This window comes from Gambusia affinis, linkage group LG17 (assembly GCF_019740435.1).
Source record: "Gambusia affinis linkage group LG17, SWU_Gaff_1.0, whole genome shotgun sequence".
In the NCBI taxonomy this organism is placed as follows: Eukaryota; Metazoa; Chordata; class Actinopteri; order Cyprinodontiformes; family Poeciliidae; genus Gambusia; species Gambusia affinis.
In genome coordinates, this window is record NC_057884.1 from 15,760,167 (window position 1) to 15,786,035 (window position 25,869).

At 38.7% G+C, this 25,869-nt stretch overlaps 1 protein-coding gene across 4 annotated transcripts in view; it reads right to left on the reverse strand.

Moving 5' to 3' along the window:
- Positions 1 to 846: 846 nt before the first annotated feature.
- The window catches only part of exd3 (exonuclease 3'-5' domain containing 3), a 40,691-nt gene continuing 15,668 nt past the window's right edge, over positions 847 to 25,869 (reverse strand). For 2 of the 4 annotated variants that reach the window (XM_044095795.1, XM_044095794.1), the window contains exons 20-21: positions 1,813 to 1,879; positions 847 to 1,716 (exon numbers count right to left, since the gene is read on the reverse strand). In XM_044095795.1, coding sequence (XP_043951730.1) covers positions 1,349 to 1,716; positions 1,813 to 1,879 — 435 coding nt within the window. In that variant the 3' untranslated portion in view covers positions 847 to 1,348. Of the gene's footprint in view, positions 1,717 to 1,812; positions 1,880 to 15,721; positions 15,789 to 25,869 lie in introns of all 4 variants that reach the window. The other 2 variants (XM_044095796.1, XR_006368576.1) reach the window with 2 other exon arrangements.

The window sequence follows — 25,869 nt, forward strand, 5'->3', positions numbered from 1 at the left end:
CCAATATTTAGCTTCTATTCTCCGCAGCTCAAGAACCAACTCCTTAAAAACCTGATATGGACAGGAACAAGGCATTTTTGAGATGAAGAATGTCTGGGAACTTTTGTTTAGTAATCCACCTCTCCCTCTTCACCTGGTTTAATCATGACATAACGCAAATGCCATTCAAAATGGAAAAAACAAGAACATTTACAAATTAATTAAATTGAAAAAAACTAAAATAATTTGACACAAAATAAACTTTGAGGCTGGACGAGAACTAATTTCACTTCTTTTTTTCTTTTTTTTACCACCACGCACAGTGAGCAGTATGGTCATGTAACGGCTACTAACCACAATCTACATGTTAACCAGAAACAGCCTTTTCTGTCCTACCAACAAAACCTGAAGGTGGAGGTTTTTTTTTTTATTTTAACTAGAACTGTTTTGGTCAGCCGAGACTAAGATTTGAATCTTCAGCAACAAATACTTGGGTTGCATCTTGTGTGAAACAAAAGTTATTTATTAATAACCTGCAGAGCACTTTGAAGTATGGAGGAGAATCTGTGATATTGTGTCCCAGTTTCTTTTCTAAACGCCATGTCATAAAGGACTCTTAAAAAACAGAGACAGTTTCACATTAAAATTCAGCCTCTGCCGTTGTTGGAAACGTAAAATTAGCTTTCTTTCATTGTCATCTCAGTTTCCTAAGGACCGTGCATGATCTTGTCCAAAAGAGGAAACATTGTATTTTCTAACTTTCTCCAACAGGAGGGAGTCAAATACTTGTGACACACATATGTTTCAAGTAATTATATATACAGTTCTGAACTTGGGATGCTTAACTGAATAAAAACCGTTAAAGGCTTAATTTTTCAACATTTTAATTTAATTTATATATTTAGGCCCCAATAGACAAGGATGCTTTCTGTACCTTTTAAAGTGAAAAGTTTCAAATTCAAGTAAAATTCTACACATCTGATTGTAAACAATCAAAAATAAAAACATTCAGATAAAAAAAAAAACCAACAGAAAAAATAGCTATGACTGTAAACAAATCAGTCTTTGTTGCACTAAAATAATAATAATAATAATAATAATAATAATAATAATAATAATAATAATAATAATAATAATAATAAAAACAAAGAAACTGTGCCATTAATCTCTTAGCACAATTTCTCGTCATAAATCAACATCGTAACTTAAATCTACCAGCCAAAACTCCTGGGCTTGGAGCTGCTGGCATTCCTTCATCAGACACAGACTGCATGAAAGATGAATACATGGACATGAGCAGAGAACTGCAATATCGACAAATAATATAGATAAAAACTTAATACAAAACATAAAAATGAGCAGCTCTGCATCAATTGAATGGCCCGGTAACTGAGATGTGATCCTTTTCTGTTACGTGTAAGACTTCCTGGAACAAAGAGAGGACACGGCCAAAGTGAGAGCCTTCCCAGAACACCTTGCCACATCTGGTGCAGACATAGAACAGGGGTATCCTCTGCAGCAAGGCGGGGGGCACAGTGTGGAGCTGAATGGGCGACCCCCCGGGAAAGGTCATGGTGTCGCGGTCCAGTCCTGAAAGGGAGGCCCAGCGACACTGAGTGGCGTACCTGGGGGGCCCAGGGGTCACGCTGGGGGTCAGGGTGTCATCGGGCCTCAGCTCTTCCTGTTGACAGGATTTCTCAAGCATGTGGTCAGTGGTGTTGTGATCCTGCAGAAGTCCTGAAAAAGAAAAAATTAATTAACAATTACATTTTGAATTCCGCACAGATAATCCTAAAATAAACACTAATAAATTTCCATTTGCATTTAGTATACCTTTCTCTTTGAGCATTGTTTCCATGTCAGCTCTGGGAATGGACACATATTCATCGCTGTTACAAGCCTAGATTAAAAGCAGAGCAACAGATGTGAAATAGGAGAGAAAGAATCTACTTCAAAACCACAGGGACACATATGTATTTATTTGTAAGATATTTATGAAAATAAAAACTGGGGCCTAATTTTCATCTTTAAACTAAAAACAAAAAAAGCAAACATTTTGTCTCAAATTAAAACTTTATTTGTACTTGAGTTTTTCCCATTACTAATACTGTTATTTGGTCAAGTTTATTTACATGAAATAAGCTTTATTTTTTCAGTTAAATAAAAATATCCAAACTGCTTTTAAGAGCAAATCAAGCACATAAAATGACAATATTTTTAAACAACATAAGAAATTGAGAATGCATCAGCACAACAGCCAGAATATTATGAGTTTTCTTTAGTTCGCTCTTCCAGCACCAGGGATAACTTGGTGTAAAAGTATACAGTATTTCACGTATTCCTGTTTATTTTTCAAAATTAGATGAAGTTTGATTGTTTTGTGGGATACAAAGAGGTCTTTAAATAGTTAATTCCTATAGCTGTTCAACATTTTAGGAAGCTCTCAACAAGTCCAGTCCATCTTATTTCTCAAAAGTGTTTTTATTTAAACTGTCCTGAACCTGAAGATCATATAGAAGCAGGTTTTTAAATCTGCTGACCTGAGGACTTTTGAGTGTGTTGTAGTTTTTAGAAATAAACTGAAAACAGATTTTTCCTTTCACATTTAGAATAGTTCTTTAGATAAATTGACTCTTTACTCAGGTTTTAAGTTGGCTAATATTTCACTTTTAACAATAAGTCATGATTTTCTTTTTAGAAATATTGTTATATTTATACTTAGTTAATTTAATTTCAATCCCCCTTTATGAATTTATCGGCCAAGTTTTAAGACTACAACTATATTTCCCTCACACACATTTTATCACACACTATTTTAATTTGTTTTTATTTTTTTATTAAATTACATTCATCTTTATTTTTAGTTCAATTATTTTATTCTTCACTATTTTTTACGTCATATTAAACAATGCATAAAATTATACAATAATGATAATTAATAGTCTGAAATGTATTTATTTTCAGATAATAAAGAAATTGTTTCCTACTAGAATTTGATCAGGACATTTAAATGTTTATTGGTAACAAATACATAAAAATGATTATGTAAATCTATCACCTGAATTTATATTTTGTCATTGTTTTTTTTTTTAATTTGATGGGTGATAGATGATAAAGTTGGTGATAAAGTTCGTTTTCAATGACTGCAAAACAATTGTTGATGCTGAATTTTAAATAAAGTTTGACTGATTGATGCAAAAGGTAAAAAAATAAATATCTTAAGAAATGTGAAAGAAAATAAAATTACATCCATGTTTATTGAATTCTCAATAATTCTACATTCACAAAGCAAATCATCATCACAGCTTTATCAATTTCAACCAAATTTTGGTAAAATAAAATAAAATGATAATAATGTATGTTAATTCACTGGAGACGGTAAATGATATGTGAGCCAAGAACTAGAAAAAATAACACCAGCCAGTGATCCATCTTCATTGGATGGAACCTGAAAGCGTCGATGTAAAATGTTTTACACAGCCAGATGTAAAAGATAAATTTTCCTCCAGATTCAGCAGTAGCAGGAAGGCTCAGCTCACCCATGTTTCTTAGCTTCAAAGCAAAGTGTGAGGAGTGTTAAACTATCTGGAAGCAAGACCGCATGGCCCGCTCACTAGTGTTGACCCTTTCACGTCGATAGCAATCAGACGTTTTCCCAGGTTGTTGCTCCGGTGTGAAAGGGTGTAAGTGTTACTCAAAGATCCAGTCGAGGTGTTAGTGTGTCAGTAAAGACACCATTTACGCCGGAGTGATTTTCACACGTTCCTGCTGGCCTGTCCTTCTTCATGGTAAAGGTCTCGCTTGGTGGGACATTAGTGACCTCCTGCTTGCCGGCCCCTAACACGAACACACACTTGTCTGTGAGCTATTCTGACAGCACGTCAGCGCTAAAAACCTTGTCAAAACACCTGAGCTCCACCCTGTAAACAGCATTCCAGTCAGGAGTGGGCAGTAAATCAAATCTGGCTTATACAAGAGATCCTTAACAGGCCCGCTTAATCCTTGTCACTCTTTACCTGGGAAAAAAAATAAAAATCAGGAGCAAACCTGGAAACTACGCCCACTCAGTACAAAAGCAGATCGTCTCCTCTGTGTGCACATGCGGAGCGGTGTTTGCCTCTGTGGTGACTGAGGTCAGGACATGAGAAAGCTCTAAGAGACAGTGGAGGTGTGGGAACAGCAGAGGTGTCTGCTTTGTGTTTACTTCTCCCTTGGTGCATCCTATTTACTCTGCCTCACATCACACACAAACCAGCAAAATCACAACCAGAAGAGCTGATGCATATGTTTGCGCATCCGTTGCATTGCATCACATGCGCAAACATATGTGCATGACGGCGGCGACCAGCACGACAGAGAAAGCTATTTGTTCAGCTCAATGTTTCCCAGCTTGGAGCATGCCAGAACCTGCTCTGAACTCTGACGGCTGAACCACAGACTGGCAGACAAACACACATCATCTCACACACGCAACCCCCATATTCTCTTCAAAACCAAGAAAATGACAATCCTTGAGTGATTTAATACACAATTATGTTCAGTATGAGGAGAAATTATTTTAATTTGAACTAATCACATCATGTTAGTCATTTTAAAAGACACCTGCAAATGAAGAGTTATTACAGCTGGTGTTGGTCTTTAGCACTTTACATGCTTTAGTCAAATTTAGGACTTTTCAAAATTATTTTTAAACTGAACACAAACTAGAGTGACATAATAGATTTTAACTTACTTAAACCTAGAGTATGTAATGTTCATAAACAATTTAATTGTTTTATACACATTTGTTAAAACCATCAGTTGGTCCTGACAGAATGAGACAAATAATCTGTAAAAGGAAAAAAAAAAAATCAAACTCCTCTGTCTTCTCCCTGTGGTCCATGTGTAATCTGCAGAAATACGCAGCTCTGTCAGAAACAATTAATCAGAGACAGGAGGACTTGGCGCTGTCAATCACCCCGTGTACACACTGCTCACACCCTCTCCATTGCTCTCTGCTGCACTACAGCTAGTTCCCCACACTGAAGCCTGCCACAGATGTACAGGCTATTAATTATGCATGACCACTGGTGATTGAGAATTAACAGTTCCCTGTTCATCTGCTATTCACGTGTTTCTAACACTGAGTTGTTTCTCTGATGATGAATAGAAACATTAAGACCTCCCCGCTGGCTCTGGTATGGTAGGATGCCAGTGGGACCACAGGGAGGAGGCAGAGGAGCTCAATTTTCTGTTTTTTATTTACAGATTATTTGTCTTATGTTATACTATCACAACACGGTGATAGTTTTAAGAAACAAGTAAAAAAAAAGTCATAAAAAGGTACATGCTGGAGCTTTAACAGGAAAGAATAAGTTATCATTAATATTAAATAAATTAAATTAAGAATATACTAAGTTGAAATGTACTGACTCTGGGACTTGCTTTTACAGTCCACTCGCCTAACTTCAAAGTTGTTTTAGAAAATCCAGGTCAAACCTTTTCAAATATAGATTCTCTCATTATGAAGAAGCTGCTAGTCAATAACATGAAGACGATTTTACATGCAATAAAACAGTTTTATCAGTAGAAACGGACAGAAGCAATGAATAAGCAAATGCACACATTTAAGCTGTAATAGAATATAATTTAAGAGTCTGGAAAATCTGCCCATATGTGAGGCTTTTAAAGGCCCAGACTTTGGAACATTAAACCTGAGACCCAATACAAAACCCTGTTGGACTACTTACAGAGTTTCGGTCTGGTCCAAACATGCAGCTGCCATGAGACGGAACATTAAAACACAAATTGTTTTCTTCTATATAGCTTCAGTAAAACCTGAGCTGACAGATTTGTCAAAGCTATTTACAAAAAAAGTCAAACTTTGGATGTCTTCACATACTTCAGATTAAGTCTGAAACCAACATGTGGCTTTAGTTTGTCAGTCCTGACACGATTAATAGAAGTGACGGCTCCATGTTCTCCAAGTGCATGTGTCCTCTGAATTGCTCTTTATTTCATAAAAACTGTGAAACTAAGCTATATTACTTATGGCTTTAATTTAGTATTATTAGTATAACATGAGGAGTACTCAATGTCTTTGCTATTTCTGCTTTAAAATATATTACACCTTATTTGCTTCTTCAGCAAGTCACAGTATAGTCATACTGTGACTAATGTGTGATGCTGAGTCTAAATAGATAGACGTTGATGGAAAAAAAGAGGAAAAAAAGGGGGATAGATGAAAGGAGACAGAAAAAGTAGGGGGTGGGTGATTATTTTCCCCCTAACGTGCTCAAACAGACAGACACACACGCTCTCTCTCCGCACTGCAGGCAGCTCCCATGGGAAAATCCTCCACCAATCTCCAAAGGCGGTGCTCCATTTGTCACATGGTTAAACCAACCAATCAGGAGCTGGAAAACCAATTCAAACTGTGGTTAGTCAGGTAAGGGGCAGCGTGGGAACCGGTGGGAAGAAGAGGGGAGCGGAAAAAAATGCACCTCTATTTCCTTGGAAATCTCCCTCAATTTCTGTTTGTATGCAAATTTTAAACACAAAGAGGTTTAAAAAATGCCTACCACAACACAACATAAAAGGTGATGTTGCAGTATAAAACATAACTTTTTTTTTTCTAGAAACTGCATCTGTGCTGCCAGGAAAGCAAAGGACAAAAACCTAAAAAAAAAAAAGAAAGGTTGTTCCCATGATCTCATGTCTGGGAAACTATGCCATCACTGATTTATTCTGCTGAGGAGACAGAAAATTCTGCAGATGCAGTGAAATCATTGAAATTTACAAGCCCTACTGAGACAGGCATCACTTCCTTGTCCAGCAAGGAGCGAGGTCTCAGGATGTCTTTGTTGCTTCTTCATATTGGGCAGAATAGCACTTCAAATTTTAAAATAGCACAGTAGTGTTGCAGAGTCAGCAGCGACAAAAGCTTTTGGTCTTTCTACTCAGGTGCCTGCTTTGAGTTACAGTAGGGATGGACTGCTTCTGGTACCAAGCTATATAGAGTGGAATCATTTCATCTGAGTTGAAACACGGAGATCCAAATTAGAAACATATGATGTACAGAATTTACTTCTTGGTGTTGTCTGCATCATTGGGAAATAAAGAACAGATTGATCTGCTGCCAGCTGATACAGAAATTGAGGAATTCAGTGTGTGAATTTCTGAGAATCAGTTTGTTAAGACAGAATAACTTATCATTGCTAGTGACAATTAAGTTTTTTTGTATATTTTGTTTCTACTCGTATTTTGTACTACTTTTTGCATAATGACATATTTAAAAACATAGATTGTCAGTTTTTAAAAGGACACATCAGCATGATGATATCAGGGAAAATGTTGTGTTGTGTTTACTGTTCTGCAAAGTGCAACAGATACACTTTTTGAATGCTAAACTGAATTAAATACTGCCCAAAAATTACATTTTATGAGAAGCCATAAAAATAGTTTGCATAAGGATGTCTACTAATGAGATGGTGTTTGTATCGTTTTTCTCCCTCTCGTTATTTAACCTTTTTAAACAATGAGAGAAAAACAAGACAAATGTCCATCGTTATCTAGTATTTATAGTGTTCTGGTTGATGACCCGTTTTACAACTCCTATGGGATGTTCTCAAAGTTTTTTTAGGATATAAAAGTAACTCACAGATGGAAGCTCTGCGGACTTGCGACAGAATAACCGACCACAAAGCCTTTTTGATGGATTTAGAGACCCGAAAAAGTAAAATGAGAAAAAGATTTCTCTTTAGTGAGAGATTAGATGATGAAATATACCCCATAAAGATCTTTTCAATATAAATACCTCCTGAAGGTGTAGTTTCCTTACAGCTACAGGTCAATTTTAATTAGAGCAGGAAACTGAGGGAGATAGTGAAATGACTCCCTGAATGCACTTTCCCACAGCATCCTAGTGGTGTCTGATCTGTATCTCAGCCTGACAGCCTGAGGTAATTACTAACTCTGTTAACTAATCACTACAAACTGACCTCATTGCAACCTAAACTTGGACCACAGTGGAGCCTGTCTGGGCTTGACATCACTCACACCTTCATCTGACACACCTCACTCACACACTTACAAACATCAAAATACCTATCGGCAACTCTGAAGATGCAAAAAAAAAATCAGCATGTAGCTCTCAGTGGAACACTGCACACCCTTCCCTGTCTGACTCATGCACCCAGTCATCTCACCTGTATGAAGCAGTCATCTCTTTCCGGCTTCTCCCAGGGAAACAAGTCAACAAAAAGACCATGAATTTTATTACAACAATTATTGTCAAGTGTAAAGAAGGCGCTACAGATTTAACGAGCATAATTTCATTTCAGCTAAGACATAGTTCTTAAATAAAGATGTTTTCTTTTTTTAAATTATTAATTAAACTACACTTATGTCCCTTATGTGTATATACACAATACACCATTTTCTCAATAACTATATACTTTAAGAAGCAATGCACAAAAATACTCCAAAATTTAGTTTTATTAAAAATAACATTCCCTATTTCTCAGCAAAGGCAACATGAAGCCTACATCTAAAACAATGCAGTCTATTATATAATTGCATGATCAGACATTACAAAAGCAAAAGCATCTCTTTATGTACATATTCAATGTGTGCTACTAATTGAACCAAAACCCATAAATATCATTCGGACAGTCTAGTGAAAAAAATTAATTGAATAACAATAAATTAAAAAATGATGGAGGAGAAATAAGGAAATAGAAAAAATGCTGCACTCTGAATGCACTAAAACCTTGACATACACACTTGTTTTGTACTTAATCATTAGCTTCCAAAAAAGACAACAAAACAAAAAGAACATCTCTAATGGCCTTATTGAGCAGGTAAAGAAATGTTCGACATTTTTCACATTTCTTGCAAGTTTTTTTCTTCACAGTTATTTCACCTCTTAAACTATCTGCTCATCTCACCTCCTCTTGCTCTTTGCTTTACTACTCAACCGTACTTCCTGTTCTGTTTTGGCCTCAACTTTTTTGTTTGTTTCAAACCTTGGTAAATAACAGTCTAGCCATGACACAAATAGAAGTAATGCTCTCCCCCTGGCTTGACATGCTTGGTTTACTCTGCTTTTTACACATTCAACCTTCAACCTTAACCTCTATTGCTCCCCGAATCTCCAGTTAAACCTTTGTCTTCTCTCTTCTCTTTCTTTCTCTCTTTCTTTAAGCTCCATCTACACACTCTGTGATTTTTTTCAGTGTCTTATCTGGCTGTCCCCTCACCTCTAACCTCGTTTTTTTCCTTACAAAAGTGCTTATTTTTTCAGTGCTCATGAAACACCAGCTAGAAGAGGCTTCTCTAAGACAAATACCTCACGAAACCAGAGCTGAAGTGACCTGCTGAAAATCAAACTCACTTAAAAATTATTCTAAAAACACAAAAACAACTAACTTAAAAAAAAAACTAAAAAAAAAACAAAAAATGTGATTAAATTATTAGCAGATCTTATTTAGGTTTTGCTTGTTATTCCTTTAATTCAAAATAAATGTGTGCATGTGTAAAATACTCAAAAAAAAGGCAGTTTGGGAAGATAAAATACCTAGATGCAATATGTTTTGCCATTCTATTGGCTGGTGTTTGTATGGCTTCTACCTCTCCTGTACTACCAAAAAAGGCAGTTATGATTGGAATTTGCAAGAATTTGCAATTTCAGCTGTTTTTGTGATCGCTATCTCCTGTGAATCCTAGCTAAACTAGACATGCACAATATATGGAATTATGAATGCAATATCAGTGTTTACAATATCACAACTGCAACAGACTACTTGGATGCAATTTTCCCTGCGATATCATATCTTAAGTGCTATGCCTGCATGTTCACACCTGATGTTTTTGGAGACGAGATGCAACAGCTCAAAACGAGTGGCGGCATTGTGATAAAGAAAAAATAAAGCAAAAAAAAAAAAAATATGTTAACTGTAGTCATCACAATACTATCAGCAATATTATCCCAAAGACATGTTGACCTGGTACTGCACAATAATACTACATAGCGAAGCTAATAAAATAGGAACCAGATGTTTACATACACTGCACGGAAAGACAGGTAACCTTACTTTCTCACTCACTGACGTCAAATCAGAGGGTTGTTTAAGATATAAAATTAAATATATTTTCTGTTACGGCTGTGTACCAAACCAAAAGGGCTGGACCGAGAATTTGTTAGTATTTATTGGCTTCTGTTCAGCAGGTTGGCACCATGTAAATTACAACAATTTTTGTAGTCATGCTGTGACAGACACTCAACATAAAAAATGCATTATGTTGAGTGAGAAAATTGCTTCAGTCTCCTTTTCTAATTAGGTGCTTTCTCAGTGGCAGTAAAAAGAACAATTAAAACACAGACTGTCAGTTAACATTTGCTTTATCTAAATGGCTTTCCTGCTTGCCTGAACAACATAAGTCTTACTCATGTTCCTACACAACAAACAGCCTAAATAAACTAATTTTTCCCATGCTTTTACTGCAGCCAATCAACCAACCATTACAACATCCATGACTTTCTTGGACAAGCGCTAACACTTCTCAAACTGTCACAACACCCACACACTCAAACTGAAATTCCACGCATCGAACGAATCAGCTCAAGCCGACTCTGCAGGCGCATGCCTCGTCACGGAAGAGCCACCAGCAGATTCTGTCGCTCAACATTTATCATTGCTGCTGCATACTTCACCCTTCCAGGTCTTCTCCTTCCCCCTCCTTTCACTTCTTTTTTCAAATCTCTTGCTGATGTGAAGGCATGCAGGGAATGTTATTGTAATTCAGAGTGATTCATTCAGGACTGTAAATATTGACAGGGGTGGCCGCTGCTGGTCTGTTCTCTCCGGAAGAGCAACGAGAGAACAGAGATGAAGCAACTCTCCCACATGGCTTTTTGACAGAAAAAGTGTCAATGTTAGAGAGCGATGCCACCAAGTCAGTTTGTAAAGTCGCTCTGCCGGTCCGCTGATTAAGTAGTTAGTACCAGCATAGGCTTGTACTTTCAAATAAGAGTTTGAGAAGTGCTAAGTAGAGCAGCTGATAGTGCAGTATTACTGGAACTAACCATAATGGAGAACTATAATCTCTTCACAGCCAAATCCAACAGCCTTATTAGGATGTGTACAACTCAGAAGACCGGCTATTGTAAAGTTAGACAAGAGCATCAAAAGAGGAAAAAGGGCATGGGGTTAAGTGGTAATAATGATACTGGATAAGTCACCAGCATGTGTGTGGCTGTGTGAAGTCAAACTCACATCAAAGTGTCTCTGGGAGCCTTGTTCATGTCAACAGGAGATGCAGGAGAGGCCCATGGCATTAGAAAAGCAGGGAGGTGGGGGGTTCAAAAGGAAGTGGTACAAGATAGAGAACAAAGGCGTAAGAGAGACTAGACTGAGGGGTTAAGGAGGAGTGGGCTGGAGATGAGAGGTTGGGGTGCATGGGTACAGGGACAGGGGTGGAGGGGACTCACGCTGAAGGGGTTCATCTGTGGTGTGAGTGCAGTGAAGTATAACCAAGAGAGAGGACGAAAGAGAGAATGTCGCTCAACCCTTCCTTTACTTCCTCTCCGCCGTCCCCTGCCCTTCTTCCATCTCTGCACCCTTTCTGCGACTGGCCCTGGTGAATTCCCTAGGGCCAGGGGCAGTCCCCTTTCAGTCTCCAGTGACACAGTAATTAGAAGTGTGGGAACTGAATCCATCCCTCGTTCGTAGCCCCGGACTCCCTCCCTCCCTCTCACCCTCGCTCGTTTTCACTCTCCTTTTGCCGGCCCTCCCTCGCCCACCCCCTAACCAGCTTGCGGTTTCTCCCCCTCCCCTCCACTTCCTCTGCCACCTCAATTTTTGCACCACACCTAAGTTTTGTATCTCAGGAAGTGGCATCAAACATTACAAAAAGTTTCACATGGGGTTCATAGCACTTTGTAACACTCGTGTCTGCATGTTGTCACTCTAAAATAAAGAATTGCGTCGCTGCCGAAGTCAATTAAAAATCGACCTAAACCCCATATTGCCTAAATCCTCACTGGCCACCTGTGACGTTGATGGGAGCAGCACATCACACACTCTCACACACACTCCATCCCTTGCCCCCCTCTACCTCCATTCAGCGTCTCTCCCACCACCCCTACAGTCACATAGGCCCCCTATCTCTTCGAACAGAGCAACGCTGTCTCTCCCGCTCTGTCAAGCCCCACCACCATCACCCCGACCCCCTCCCCAACCCCAATCGCTATCTCTGTGGCGATAACCATGGGAACAGCAGCACTGTGGGAACAGGCCACCAGTTGACCAAAATAGACAGCAGGAAAATCGAGGGAAAGAAATAAAGAAAGAAAAGGGCTTCCTGCGTCCGAGGAGGCCTGTGAGAGAGACCGCTTGTGTGGGTAGGAGGTCTATGGGATCACTGGGACAGGCAGGTACTCAGGCGCTTTGCTCACCTCTAGTTTCCATCGGCAACAAAGAGGGATGCCAGGTGGCTTGAACTGTGACATTGAGTAACTAACAGTGATGCAGCTCTGATTCTTGCTGGTGGCACATGCTTGTAGCTTGTCTTCTCACTCACATACAAACCCTTTAAAAAAGTCCCACAGTTACTAGATAGCACTGTCCCATGCGAAAAAGGGCTACACCCTTACCACAGACATGCACACCCAAACACCGTAGTAATATTACACCATCACACACCCACAGCCATAAACCTCGAAAAGATGTGAACATGAAAGGATTCAGTCCCATGAAATCTATGATGACTGGATTGGTCAAGAAAAAAAAATGCTGTGGAGATCATCCTCAACACAACAAACTGCTTTCTAATATTGAGTAAACATCTAAAACTTTGGATTCCAACCAGCATTATGTCATCTACCACAAGTTCTCTTTCATTATGTTTTTCTTGTTGCTGGTTGGTCAGCACTTGAGCAAATGAACTATTAATAGAAGCAATCACAAAATACTTTATTTGGTGCTGTTTTTAGGAACAGTATATTCCTTTTAGATGAGAATGTCTCATTTGTATTCAGTACTCTGATACCCCTAAATAAAATCCGGAACAACCAACAATTACTGAATAAACAGCGAGTGTCTTTTTGATTTACTCTTAGCATAAATCCACTTTTCTATGAAGGTATTAGAGATTTCCTAGTGAACAAATTGAAGCTTTTGTCCAACATACACAATGCAAGTAGAGTTTAGATTTATGGCCCAAAATCAAGCAAAATTTAAAAATGGGAGAAAATACACTGTTTTCTCAAATTATGCTAAAAAAAAACCCAACAAAACAGTACAATTTTAGTTAAAATGATATTTTGGGTTCACTTTGGCATCGAGTCTATGATCAAAGTGAATTTAGTTCAGACAGATGGGGACAGACTATGGGCTCGGGTATGGATGGGTCAGACTTTTTAGCCCTAATTTCATAAATGTCATTAAAATGCCCTAAGTTTTTTGGTTGTCATTTGACAACATGCAAAATAATTTTGCTGGTGTATGAATACTTTTGTAAGGTTCTGTACATTTTTATCATTACAAATACTTTTCTTAATCAAATACATGCTACCAAGAACATGCAGGAGGCCAGTGAAGTCTCATCGAAGGACACTTGAACATGTGAAGATGCAGCGGATCAATCAACTGACCTCCCGCTTGACTCCTCTACCTCCTGGGCCGCAGCAGCCCAATTCATCAAGATTGCTTGTACAGCACTTGGTATTTACTTTTATTTGGTCCACAGATAATCCCTGCAGTCTCCCGAGAGTACGCACACACAAATGGATGCACGCTAACCCCCTCAGACTGCGCGGCTTCAGTTAAAACACTGGGATGAAGTTCCGATGAGAAAGATTAGACTCTTGCTTCCAAGAGATGGAGGAGGAAATAGAGAAAAGACGTAAGCAGTGCATCATCTGCCTCTTTTTTTTCAGGAACCTAGTCAGTCAAATTTTCCACTCCATTTTTATTCTAGACTTCAGTTGGCTTGACATGCAAATGAAGTCATGGACATATCCCTGTAATGATTTTTATGTTTCCACTTTAATCTTTGACTTCAGCTGTGCTAGCTGTGAATCAGTTTTCTCTGTTTTTTTTTTCTCAGTTGCATCTATTCTGTTCTTGTTTGATTTCTATCAAGACATCTAATCAGTGATCTGCCACCCTAAATGGTTTCCTTTTTTTTTTTTTAAAAGGTCTTTCCCAGGGCCAAGCACCATGACCTCTTCAGCCTTGTACCCCTTTGCTCCCAGGAGTAAGGGGAGGAGGGGTTGTGCCTCTGACCATTCCCACCCCACAAGGACTTTCACTTTAATCTAACTTGAGAACAATAAATGAGAAACGGAGTACAAAAAAATGATAGTGTGCGCCCAATAAGAACTAATGCTTATTGGGCGATCAGAAGCATGCAAAACAAACCTTACTGCTAGTTGCATCACATCACACAAACTGAGCTTGAAGGGGAACCAAAGCAAGACATAGCCTAGCATGTTAGGTATGAACTAGGTGCACATTCCAAAAACCTCAGCTCCACACACAGAAACAGATCACACTTGCAAAACAATGTACACAATGTGTACGGATCTACATTCAGTACCGTAAGCACACACAGACACGTAGGTAACAGTCACAGTTTTGCTCATGAGAAACAAGTAAGACCAAAACATTGCAGGAGCATCAGCTCTGAAAAACACCCAGACACACAGAATGCTGTGGTTCAGCTCACAGACCACAAACTCTGCGGGGGGTTACCATATATTATCTCTGTGTACATGAAAGTTTAGATTTGTTAACTCATTCTCACAAACATCAAGCTCACACTTTAATACAGCCTGCATGTACTGTACTGTATGTTGAGTACAGTTATGTTTACTGTGTCAAAGGTACGTAGGTAGGTCATTTCTGTTCATGTGGGAACATGATTAACATGACAGCCTATAATACAGAAGGTGTGAATCAGGTCATGATTTAATTAAATGCATTATCATAGATCTGTTTGCTGTCATAACTTTCACTGGTACCTTCTCAACAGTCCAAAACTGGAAACACAACACAGGAAGACAGATGCAACCACAGGACTTAAACATCCTAACTCCTTCGTGACAATAAGCACAGACAATAGACCACACACATTCATCATGCAGGGAGACAGCAATCATGAGCCCAACTGTTACTGAAATTATGAAGTTCGTAACCTAACATTAGGAAAACACAGCAGGAGTAGGGGAGGATGAGATAATTTACCCCCAACAGCTTCTTAACACCAAGGGGGTGAGGGTGTTTTTACTATAAGCAAAGTCAAGGACAGAATGTCTCTCCTTGTGTTGTGTCAATTATAAACCACAACTTTTTCATTTTGCAGAGTGAAAATTATTGCAAGATATGGTTTTACATCTCAAATTCTTTAAAGTTTGGTAAATTTGGGGCAAATAAATGTCAACGCCAGGCTTTAAAATTGTACAGATCAGAACACATCCTCCAAAGTAGTCTATCAAGTCACGTGGCTTTCAAAAACATAAAAATGTTAAACTTTCAAATTAAATGTGAATGCTGCTCTATAAGTTGTTACTTTACATTGAGCATGCATATTTTACTACTCTGACTCTATGAAAAGCGACTTTATTCTTGAGATTTACAACTCTACTGGCTAGTTAGAAGCTCAAAAGTTTCTGAACAGTGAAAGCACTATGTCATAAGGACTAGCAGTTAGCTGACAACACAGTTACATTTAGCAGGTTTCAGGACAATATAATAAGAACCTTTGGGGAGGGCTCAAGGGTTTGCAGAAAGGCCGAATGTCCATTTTCACACTCCTTTCGTCAGGGGCTGAAAAATAATAGAATTGAAATAATTTGTTGACAGCCTTCCTTCTACAACATATAGAATTGAGGAATTGTACAACAGTATTTTTATAAATGTAAAAACTCAAAGATAAAATTCAAAGTAATTTAAGAAGTACTATGGAAAATTTGGATGTATTTAAGACTGTTTAAGGCTTAAAATTGAGAGGAACAAATTTAAGATTTAAGCCCCCACAGAGGATCTCCATTTAGCCATTTCAATGTGAGTTGCTTAAGTGAAGCTAGAGGAAGCACAAAAGGTGTAATATGGAAGGAAGGAATATTTTCCATGGAAGTATATTCAGTGTTTATCGACAAAATATGAGCAGTCATCTCCTTTGCTGCTTTACCATGTTGTACTTTCTCCGTTTTGGTTTTTTATCCAGACTTTCAGTAGTCAAAACAGGTATTTGTTGGTCTAAGCTTTCTAAATAAGACTACAGAAATCAGATGTCTGATTTGTGCAGCTCTACTTTTTTAATTCTACTTCTTGTCTCCTATTCACATTCTCTTTTCCCATAGTATGTTTTTATACATGTAAACCATGCTTAGGTTTGGGTATAATAAACAACATAGGATCAGCTCAACGGTGCTCAATCACAAGCATGAAAAAGGTAACATTTTATTAAAGGTAAATGCAAAAGGCCATGTGCGACTTTGTCAAGCAATCATTTAATTACCTCCCTCCCCCAAATCCCTCATCTGTAGAGCATTTTAATAAAAATATCTGAGTAAAAAAAATTATCACATTTGAGCAAGAACAGCTGCCTAAAGCGTATGAATGCATGCTAGGAGTAACTTTATCTACTAAAGTGGGCTCGTGTGCCAGAGTTTTGATAATAACAGCCCTAAACCTCCCAGCTATTTCTCTCTGGCAGGTATTAGCCCAGCTGACATGAGTTCTTCATCATCCTCAGGCGAGTGCAGCATGGGGCAGAATGAGCTTGGAAGTCTCACTTATGGTGTGGTGGGTGCAGAGTGTGGGAGAATGATCTACGATTCACGAAGCTGAAAAGACCAAATATCACATTTCACTATCGCAAGGGAAACCATTAAACCATGACCACAGACACAATGAAAATCATACCAGCAGTTTCTGGGAGAGAAAAGCATGATGGTGTGGATTTGTTCTCACAACATTTCTAAAGCGTAACCTTTTTTTATTTCAATTTAAATTGATAGAGATGCACAAAAGACGTGCTTTCAATCTGAAGTCACTGACCTACTTTTTTCACCTTCAGAAAAACCGACATGACTAGTTTTTATGATGCAAAAATAATACTGTAGGATTGTGTCTCTGTGTGGTATTGTAGTCATTAGCTGACCCAAGGTTTGTTATTATACTGCAAAGAATTCAACCTCCCTTAGGGGACTGTTTGGAAGCATAGGGCAATCACTCACAGCAGAATAGTCTGGCTGCGCAGCTACCGTGCTCGGCAAAACATGAGAAACTTCCTCTTTCTCTGGTATGTTTGAGAGGAAGGCATCCGTAAGTGGTTCCCTCTCCCTGAGCGGCAGGGGAAAGTAGACCCTCTCGAGTGCCTCTTGGCTTCCCCACCTCCCCCATGAGCCAATATCCCAGTCAGACAGAGGGAGACACACACACGCATACACCCCCACACACACTTGCTCTCAGACACACAGTGTGGTTTCTCCTCTGGAGGGGAACATAAACAGGGCTCTCTGTCTGCAAGTGGAGATCTAGTTCTCATGACATCACCACCAAGCAGGAATGCTGCGCTCTGCCACGTCAAAGCCCTTGCCGCACACACACTCTCGAGCACATGTTAAGTGATTTATACACGTCCACATTTTTCCACATAATGGAGTGTATAATGCAGGCTCAAATAAATTTATTTTTACCACTTTAAGAAATTTCTTACCATTTTCATTTCTCTCTGCCCAGATTTTGTTCCCCTGCATCTCCCTTTACAAACATTATAACTGTCTTGCTCATTCTCTTCTCACCCTTTCATATCAGTGCAGCCTCTGCAGTTCACAGTGTCAGACCACACACACAAACCTCCCAAACACTGATAATGTATGAGAAAGAACTAGAATAAGAATAAGACCTCAAACCAAGAGAATAAAGCTTTATCTGCTATGAGAAACTTTTTGTATAGTGTATTTCTGTGTTTGGGTGGTGGTGGCGGCGGAGGCGGCAGTAGTGGTACTGTGTATGGGAAATTACGCACTACTTCATTGTATTGGTGTTTGGAGGAAAAGCCCTATTGAAGCTCTCTACTTCCTTTTCACCTCTCTTCCTCTGCCAAACTCTCATCCCTTCTATATCCCTCCATCACTTCCTGCTTTATGCCCCACTTTCCTTGCAGCTTTGCCCTTTTGCATCCCACTTTTTTCTTCCCCACTTCACCGTCTTTTTCCCAGTTTCTCCCCCTATCGTTTTGTTTGTCCTCTCTTGATTCTCTGAGGCGACTGGAAAAGCAGGGACAGGAAGCAGCTTGGTTCTCAGACAATGGAACACATCAAAATCAAAAAGCAGCACCAACCTCACCAACTTTTCACACACACACATACACCCAAACACAGCAAGACAAACAGGACATTCCAGCTGCCGGCTGCACCGGATTCCTCGCTTTGGCTAATCTGAAACGGAGAGTGAGACAGGGAGTGGAGCGGAGCGGAACAGCGAGGCCGGGTGAGAACCGGGAGCAAGGGAGAGCGGCAAAGATGGAAAGTGAGAAGGCCAAATAAAGGAAGAGGAGAAAAAACTGATACAGCTGGGTGAAAGAAGCGTTGAACTTACACTGAGATCTTAAAAAGGAAAGGCGCTTAGAGAAGGATTCCCTTAAAAGCTGTTTTATTTCATCATTCAATTCAAATAATTTCAAAATACTTAATTAATCCCAAAGGGAATCTAAATATTCTAGTAACTCATATCATTCAAGTATTTTCAAAAAGTCTTTGTGGATGGAGATGTTTGAGCACCCATAGTCTCAGACAGGAACGCAGACATAGATTTCTATCATGCACGCACTCATGCACACACAGGTGTCATTGCATAGCTATGCTAACCTGGGGCCAACTTGACTGTGGGAAAAAGAGGCAGATCTGCTTTGTTAAATGCTTGCTGAGTGATTGCTCATCTTCTTTCGTATCCAGCAGCTTGCACTAATGTCTGTTGCTTTGTACTTTCAAACGGCTGCAGACTTTCTTTTGAGAGATTTTTAGTTAAACTAAGAGAATGAATTTCAGGTTTCAAATATTACTGCACAGCTAATATCAATATTTCTACTTTTGACGGAAATCAATTACTGCCAAATGCTGAAATGAACAGTTTACAAATCCTCTCAGGCTACAATCACTATTCATGTAAATGTCTATAAGAAAGGGCACTTCCAGTGGAAACTGGAAAAACATTACTCCTTACCAGCATCATCACATCATTGCTGTTTAGACTGTTCACATAGTCCTTCTCTGCTTGGTCTTCCAGCAGCAGTATTACAGACAAGAGAGTTCAGCAAAATTTAGTGAGGGAAGCTAGTTTTTCACTAGTAATATCTTGTTTTCAGGATTGTCTCAACATTCTTTGTACATTTGTGTGGGACTCTGGAGGGGTATATTCCAAGTTCCCAGACATGAAAAAAACTAAATAAAAACACTGAAGTTGGACTTCTGACTTATAGTTAGAGTCTGTTGACTTACCCTAAGTTCAGTGTTCAAAATGGATACATTTAACACTACCGTGAATACTTTTAAGTTCTCACAGTAGTTCTCACACAACAAATAGGAAATGCCACCACATTTCACTTTCAACCAGAACACTCACAGCTCTGTGACTAAATTTAATAACACTGACTTTCAAGAAAACTCGAACGCAGAATGTGTCCACGATCTGTTTCAGATTAAGGAACAAGGCTCTGGACATTATCAGAAAATTCTCACACCTTCTCCATAGGCTGTTCGCACTGCGTTCAGGCAAACATTACTGGAACATCAAAAGAAAAACCAGCGGACTGCTACCCAGCTTAGTGCCTCAAGCTGTGAAAATCCTACACTGTACTTTATGGCCCTATTCCACCTAGCACCTCATCTCCTGGATGGCTTTTCATTATAACTGAGTAACAGCTGTAGTGGAGTCATCGTGTAGTTAGGCGGTCATAGAGCTTGAAAAGTAGCACTAAGTGATCAATATGCAACAATAACACAATGATGGAGGACATGCAAACAACACCAAATGCACTTAGTTGCTATTGTGCTTTATCATAAGTTGCTATTGAGTCACCTAACAAATTACTGACATCTTGTTTTCAGCCAGACTCTTCAAGCTTTGAACCCCAGCAAGGTAGGTCTAAAGATTAGTTCTGGTTGAAAGCTTAGACTTATTTTGCTAGTTTTTCACTAGCAATCTTTACTACTGGAAAGACATTTTTATAGAGAGATTTTTATAGCAATCTTGTCTCATTTTGTTGCAGGAAAATGATGACAGAATATTTTTACTGATTGATTTTATTGTAATGTAGGAACATGGGTAATGTAAGCTTGAACATCTCTGACCATCTACACCAATTTTAATGAATGTGACATTTGCCTATGTACTTTCTAGTATTTTACGATGACAACACATTTGTTTTGTTTTAAGGGAGGGGCTGTTATATAAAATAATTTTTTTGAGCTTTATATTATCTCATAATGTTATCCCCTCATCAAAACCATATCTGGATTGTTGCTTTAATTCTTTCATAAATGTTCAAGAACTCCTTTAATCTTTCGAGGCAGCCATTCAAAGTGCCTTAATGGTTGCCACCACAAAGCCCCACCTATAATTAGAGAGCTTCAGTTTAGAGAGAGTCTCCAGCCTCACAGAGCACCTTTCCTCCAAACCTTTCCCACTCCGCTCCTCCAGACTAGCGGCAGCAGCAATTAGCCAACACATAGTGGTACTGTGTACCTGCTGAGTTTATCTTACAAACTACTTCTGAGTCCAATGGTCTTAAGAACAGCTGTAAACAGCATAATGAGAAGCATTGTTGTGATGATGTGGTGAAGGCGGAGTATCAGAAAGCGAAGGAGCTTCTTAAAGATACAGAAACCCAATTTCAAACAATCAATTTGCAAAGTCAAATTTCTTTTAAGTTATTTAAATAGCATTTTTTATAACAACTAAGGTAACTATGTTACGTGATTGTATTAATCAAGTAACTATGTATGTGCCTAAAAAATACATAATACTGCCCCTTTAAGAGGAATATTCAGATAAATTATTGATGCCAATCCATCATGCAAATATGCCAGATTTAGGCTTACAAGCTAAAGAAAAAAATAATACCCCAGAGACATAAATTTTAAAAAAATGTTGGCAAATGCTTCCCCTTCCAGTGAAGTTTTTTTGTGATGTGTGATGAATAATCTGTCTCTGTGAGTCAACTTCTCATTAAACTGAATAGGTCATATCCACAACAAACTTGAGTCCCAGCAAAACCCCAGCAAAGTTGTATTAAATTTGTGGTAATGCCTCTTTCAATTCTAAAACTCGTACATCAAAAGTGACAAAATGGTCACAATGGCTTTTGCTGACTTGCCACCCACAAAAAGCAAAGCATACTGGGTTTCATACTTTAGACAAAGCTCTTTCAATTAATTACTGTATGTGTGTGTGTAACGAACACAATGAGTGAAAGATTGACGTGCTTCCTAGAGGAGCAAAGTCAGTGTGTGGGTTCACTCTGAACACTTTGTGAAACTCTATGTGTATAACAGGAGATGTGAAACCCTCACCACACACAGTGGGAAATATTTGGGATGGTTTCCCTCGGAATGTCTTGGCCTGCGCTGCGTATGGAATGCCTCCCGTCCCCCCAACATCTCTCCACCATGACCCCTTTCTCACTGTCTCTTCCTCTCATGTATGAAGGAAAGGGGTGGCGGAGGATATACAGATACAATCCTCAGTTTTGTCACTGCAGTGTACATGTATGGAACAAAACAAGAAACTTAAGATTTGAGAAAATGTTAGTCTTTAAGGTTTACATAAGCAAAAACAAAAGTGCTGATGTGAACCAGAGCCATGTGAATCTAATAACAGTAATTCTGATTTAAAGGTGTGAGGTTGTTTATGACAGTCTTTGACATATCCATCCGTCCTGACACTGATTAACAGCTTGTGAAGGTTAACATTAACTGTGTCTCAGCCTCTCACATTCCTCCGGTTTCTCAGCTTGCGGCTCTCCAAGAAGATCAAAGGATGGACGAGTCCTTTCTACTACCCTGCTCTCTTCCACCCCTCCTTATCCTTCACTCTTTCTTCCTCCTGCTATCCTTCATTTAATGAACTCTCATCTCCTTTGCCCACAAAGCAATCCATTCCAGTGTTTTTTCCCTCCACATCTCATTTTCCTCCAAATTTTCTCAATTGGTTAAACTTGTTCCCATCGTTTTTACCTCCTTGCCATCTCCTCTGTTCTCACCCCCAAACCCCCACTCCCCCTCCATCTCTCCTGCCCCTCCCTCTCACAGTTTGGCGGTTCCTGTTGCTCTTGTTTTCACTTCCCCAGTAGTGCAGTGCGTGGGAACCAGCGCTTTCACTGCAAAAGCGTCTACAGCTGAGCCTGAACAGAAGTGCGACCAAGCCTTTTGAGCCTTTGAAGGTTCTGAGGTGCCTGTGTGTACAATATGATGTTATCTGTGCATGTTTGTCAGATCTGAATTGCGCAGATGCATCACTGTGCTGTGCGTCTGTTGGACTTATCTCACAGACAATCTCAACGTGTCTATAGAAGGCTAGTGGTCACATTTCATGGAGCTGCACAACCCAACGGAAGTGTGTGCGAGTGTGTACATGCATGTAAAGTTTAGGTGCAGCAGGCATTAGTGGTGGGAAAACAAAGCAATTGTGCAACTATAGGCTGTGCAATGTTAAAATTGTCTCAAAAGTTTACACACCTCTGTTAAAGTGCCACTTCATATAATGTAAATAAATATGGCCATGATAGGCAAATATTAAACCTTTGTAGCCATTAATATGAGACATATCTTGTCCAAGTCAACAGGAAAACAAGAAAATGTAATGGGGACAAAATGTAAAAAACAAATATTCTGTATTAACTTAGTTGCATACTTATGCAAGCACTTAATTTTTGTAGAATGACGCTTTTATTTATTTTCAGGATTCAGTATTTTTAGGAATCTAACAATCCCAACTTGTTGATTTGATCATACTTCACACCCTGTAGAGTTGAAAAGCAAACCCTACATTTTATCTTCAGCATTCAAGCAGATACCTAAATGTTTTGTCCATAACTCCATTCATTTTTTCACTCCAGAGCATGAGGCAGCCACCACCATGTGTTACTGTCAGTATGCTGTTCATTTGGGGGTACACAGTTATTTTTGCACCAAACAAACCTTTTAAAATTGTGGCTCGAAAGTTCTAATTTAGCTTTATCAGTGATTTTCTGATAAAACCAACTGAAAATATTACACATACTTGTATATTTAGCAACTTTGTCAACTCCACTACAGACAACAAAGGTTAAAATTAGATTTATTTCAGTACTGATTTGGCTTTCTGTTTGCCTTCAAATCCCTGAGGGAAAATAGTTGTGTGTTTAGCTATTTTCAAGTGGTAGCTTTCTGTTGCAGGTTGAGAATGCAATTACTGAAGGAAAAACAGTGATTTTCCTCCACTAACTGATTATAATCGATTAGAAAAAGTCATAACTAAGTTAAATGGTACTTTGGTTGCCTAAAGTGATACCTGATCTGTTTTCATCAGGGCTGTAAATTCTTTTCAGAAGCCAAGGTATCTCTTCTATTGTTGGCTAAAGTCCAAGAACAAAGTTTTTTTCCCCTCCACTTTAGTTAACAAGTGAAAACACACACTTGCATGGATATTGCGAGTTACTTTAAATTAAGATTCTTCACCTTCATTTGTCGTCATTAATTGTCTGTCGGTAACCAACAGAAAAAAAAATCAACTGATTACAGATATAATTCTGTTTTAGTTTATGTTCATATAAACACACACTGACATCTGATTAAAGGTGCAGAAAAACAGAAAAACAAACAGGAATGGTTGGGCCTGTCCAGGCTTCAAAAGGACCTGTCTGTTAGTGTGTGACTGAGATAACAAAGTAGCTACAATTAAACTAAACCCCAAACCAGTTACTTCAAAATACAGCTTGCTACAAACCAAAACAAACTGCACGACTGTAGCTGCAACTTCAATAAAGTTTCTTACTTAATCACTGTGTTGAGATTCTTTTTTAGAAACTAGAAATATAAGTGTCTCTAAATAAATAAATGGCATATGTTTCAGGTAATACAAAATTACTTTCCTTATGTAAATGTTGTAAAAGACCTCTTATTTTAGATTATATGAGATTGTTCATAGTAAAAGTAACACAAGACATTCCAACCCAAGTAGGTATTTTACTAGGAAAATAAATTAAATGCAGTATTTTTTTATTGTTGAAGTAAGAAGACAAACAGTATTACTTTGATACTTTTGGACTCCAGGGAGTTCTAGTATGTTCATCAAAAACACATTTCCTAATGCCTCTAAAATCATAAAGTCATTCTGGTATTTCTTCTCTTTTACTTTCTTTTTTCATGTGACATTCATCACTTGTGTATATGAATGACAAGAAGACAAACGGTGACAAAGGAGGGAAACTGACCCATCCAACGCTAATCAGAAAGCTTTACAATCAGACAACAAAGGGGTTGAGTTTGCCTGGGTGGGCCACAGCACAGCCCAAGGGTGAGCCTCTCTAGATCTGTGTAACACATAAGGACAAATAGCAAAGTACCAAATTGTGTTAGAGTTGTCACATTGAGGAGAAAAATTAAAATCAAACTCGAACTTTACAGTAAAACAGTATAAGACAAACTAGGAAAGAATAGATTTCTTCACAGAGATTCCAGATGTGCTAATGAAGAAAGTTATGTCAGAAGTAAGGATGAACGTTTTCTTTCTTTGGCTTTGTTTGCATCTGTACTGGAGTAATAAAGCATTTAATTCATCTAGAGATACAATTTGACCCTCTTTATGTTGTTTCAGGAGTGAACCATATTCTACTTAATTATAAATAGTTGTTTAGCTGAATTTAGACAGCAGTAAGCATCATGGTGGTCCACATTTGTAACATTTCAAGCCTGACAGAGACGCAGTTTGTGGCGTATCTTGATACATTTGTCTCCTCCTCCAGGAGCAGGCCAGAACACCCAGGTTTAGGAACCCTCTCGCAAAGATTCCCATTGAAACCACAAGAACAAACACACACACAAACACAGTCACCAGCAGACACACGGCTTCCCTAAACAGCCACCCACAGAGACATCTGCAGGTCAGGTAGCATAAATCACTAAATCACTGATAGCAATATCTGAATTATTCTCCAGCCTCAACAAACATGGCAAACATGTAGGTAGTTAGAAAGAATTAGTGTTCAATGATGTGGATCAACAGCAACATTATAAATTACATTTCTCTATTGGATTGCAACTTGACTATAAAAAAAATCTGTGTGAAAAAATAAACTATTAAAAACACTGCCTCTGTTAGTTTAAAATCACTGAGTATGATAGGATGAGGATTCTTTAGAGTACTTCAAGTTTGAACCGTTATAGTTTCTGTAGATTAAACAATAAAAAGCAGATTTTGTTTTTTGACATGAAATTACTTGTGAAAAAATATTTGTGTTTCTCAAATATCTTCTGAAATATAAATGCTTTCCTTTCTTACTTTCTTTCCATTTTTCTCAAATGCTGTCCTTAAAATTATATTTAGCAAATCATTGACAACTGCTTAGAATATTTCTTTCCACTGTTTAGCACCAGTACAATTCAAAGCTCTGGTGACCACAAGCTGATCGATGTAATCCAGACGTCTGTCCTCCCTACCACATCCTCCAGTCACCGCTGTGGGTCTCAAAGCATTCCCAGACCAGATGGGAAATGCAATCCTTTTCTGTGTCTCCCGAGTCTGCTTCAGGGGCCTCCCTCCATCTGGACATGCCTGGAATACCTCCACAAGGAGGTTACCAGGAGGTATACTAATTAGATATACCAAAACGTTAATCTATAGCTTTCCACACGAAAGTTGT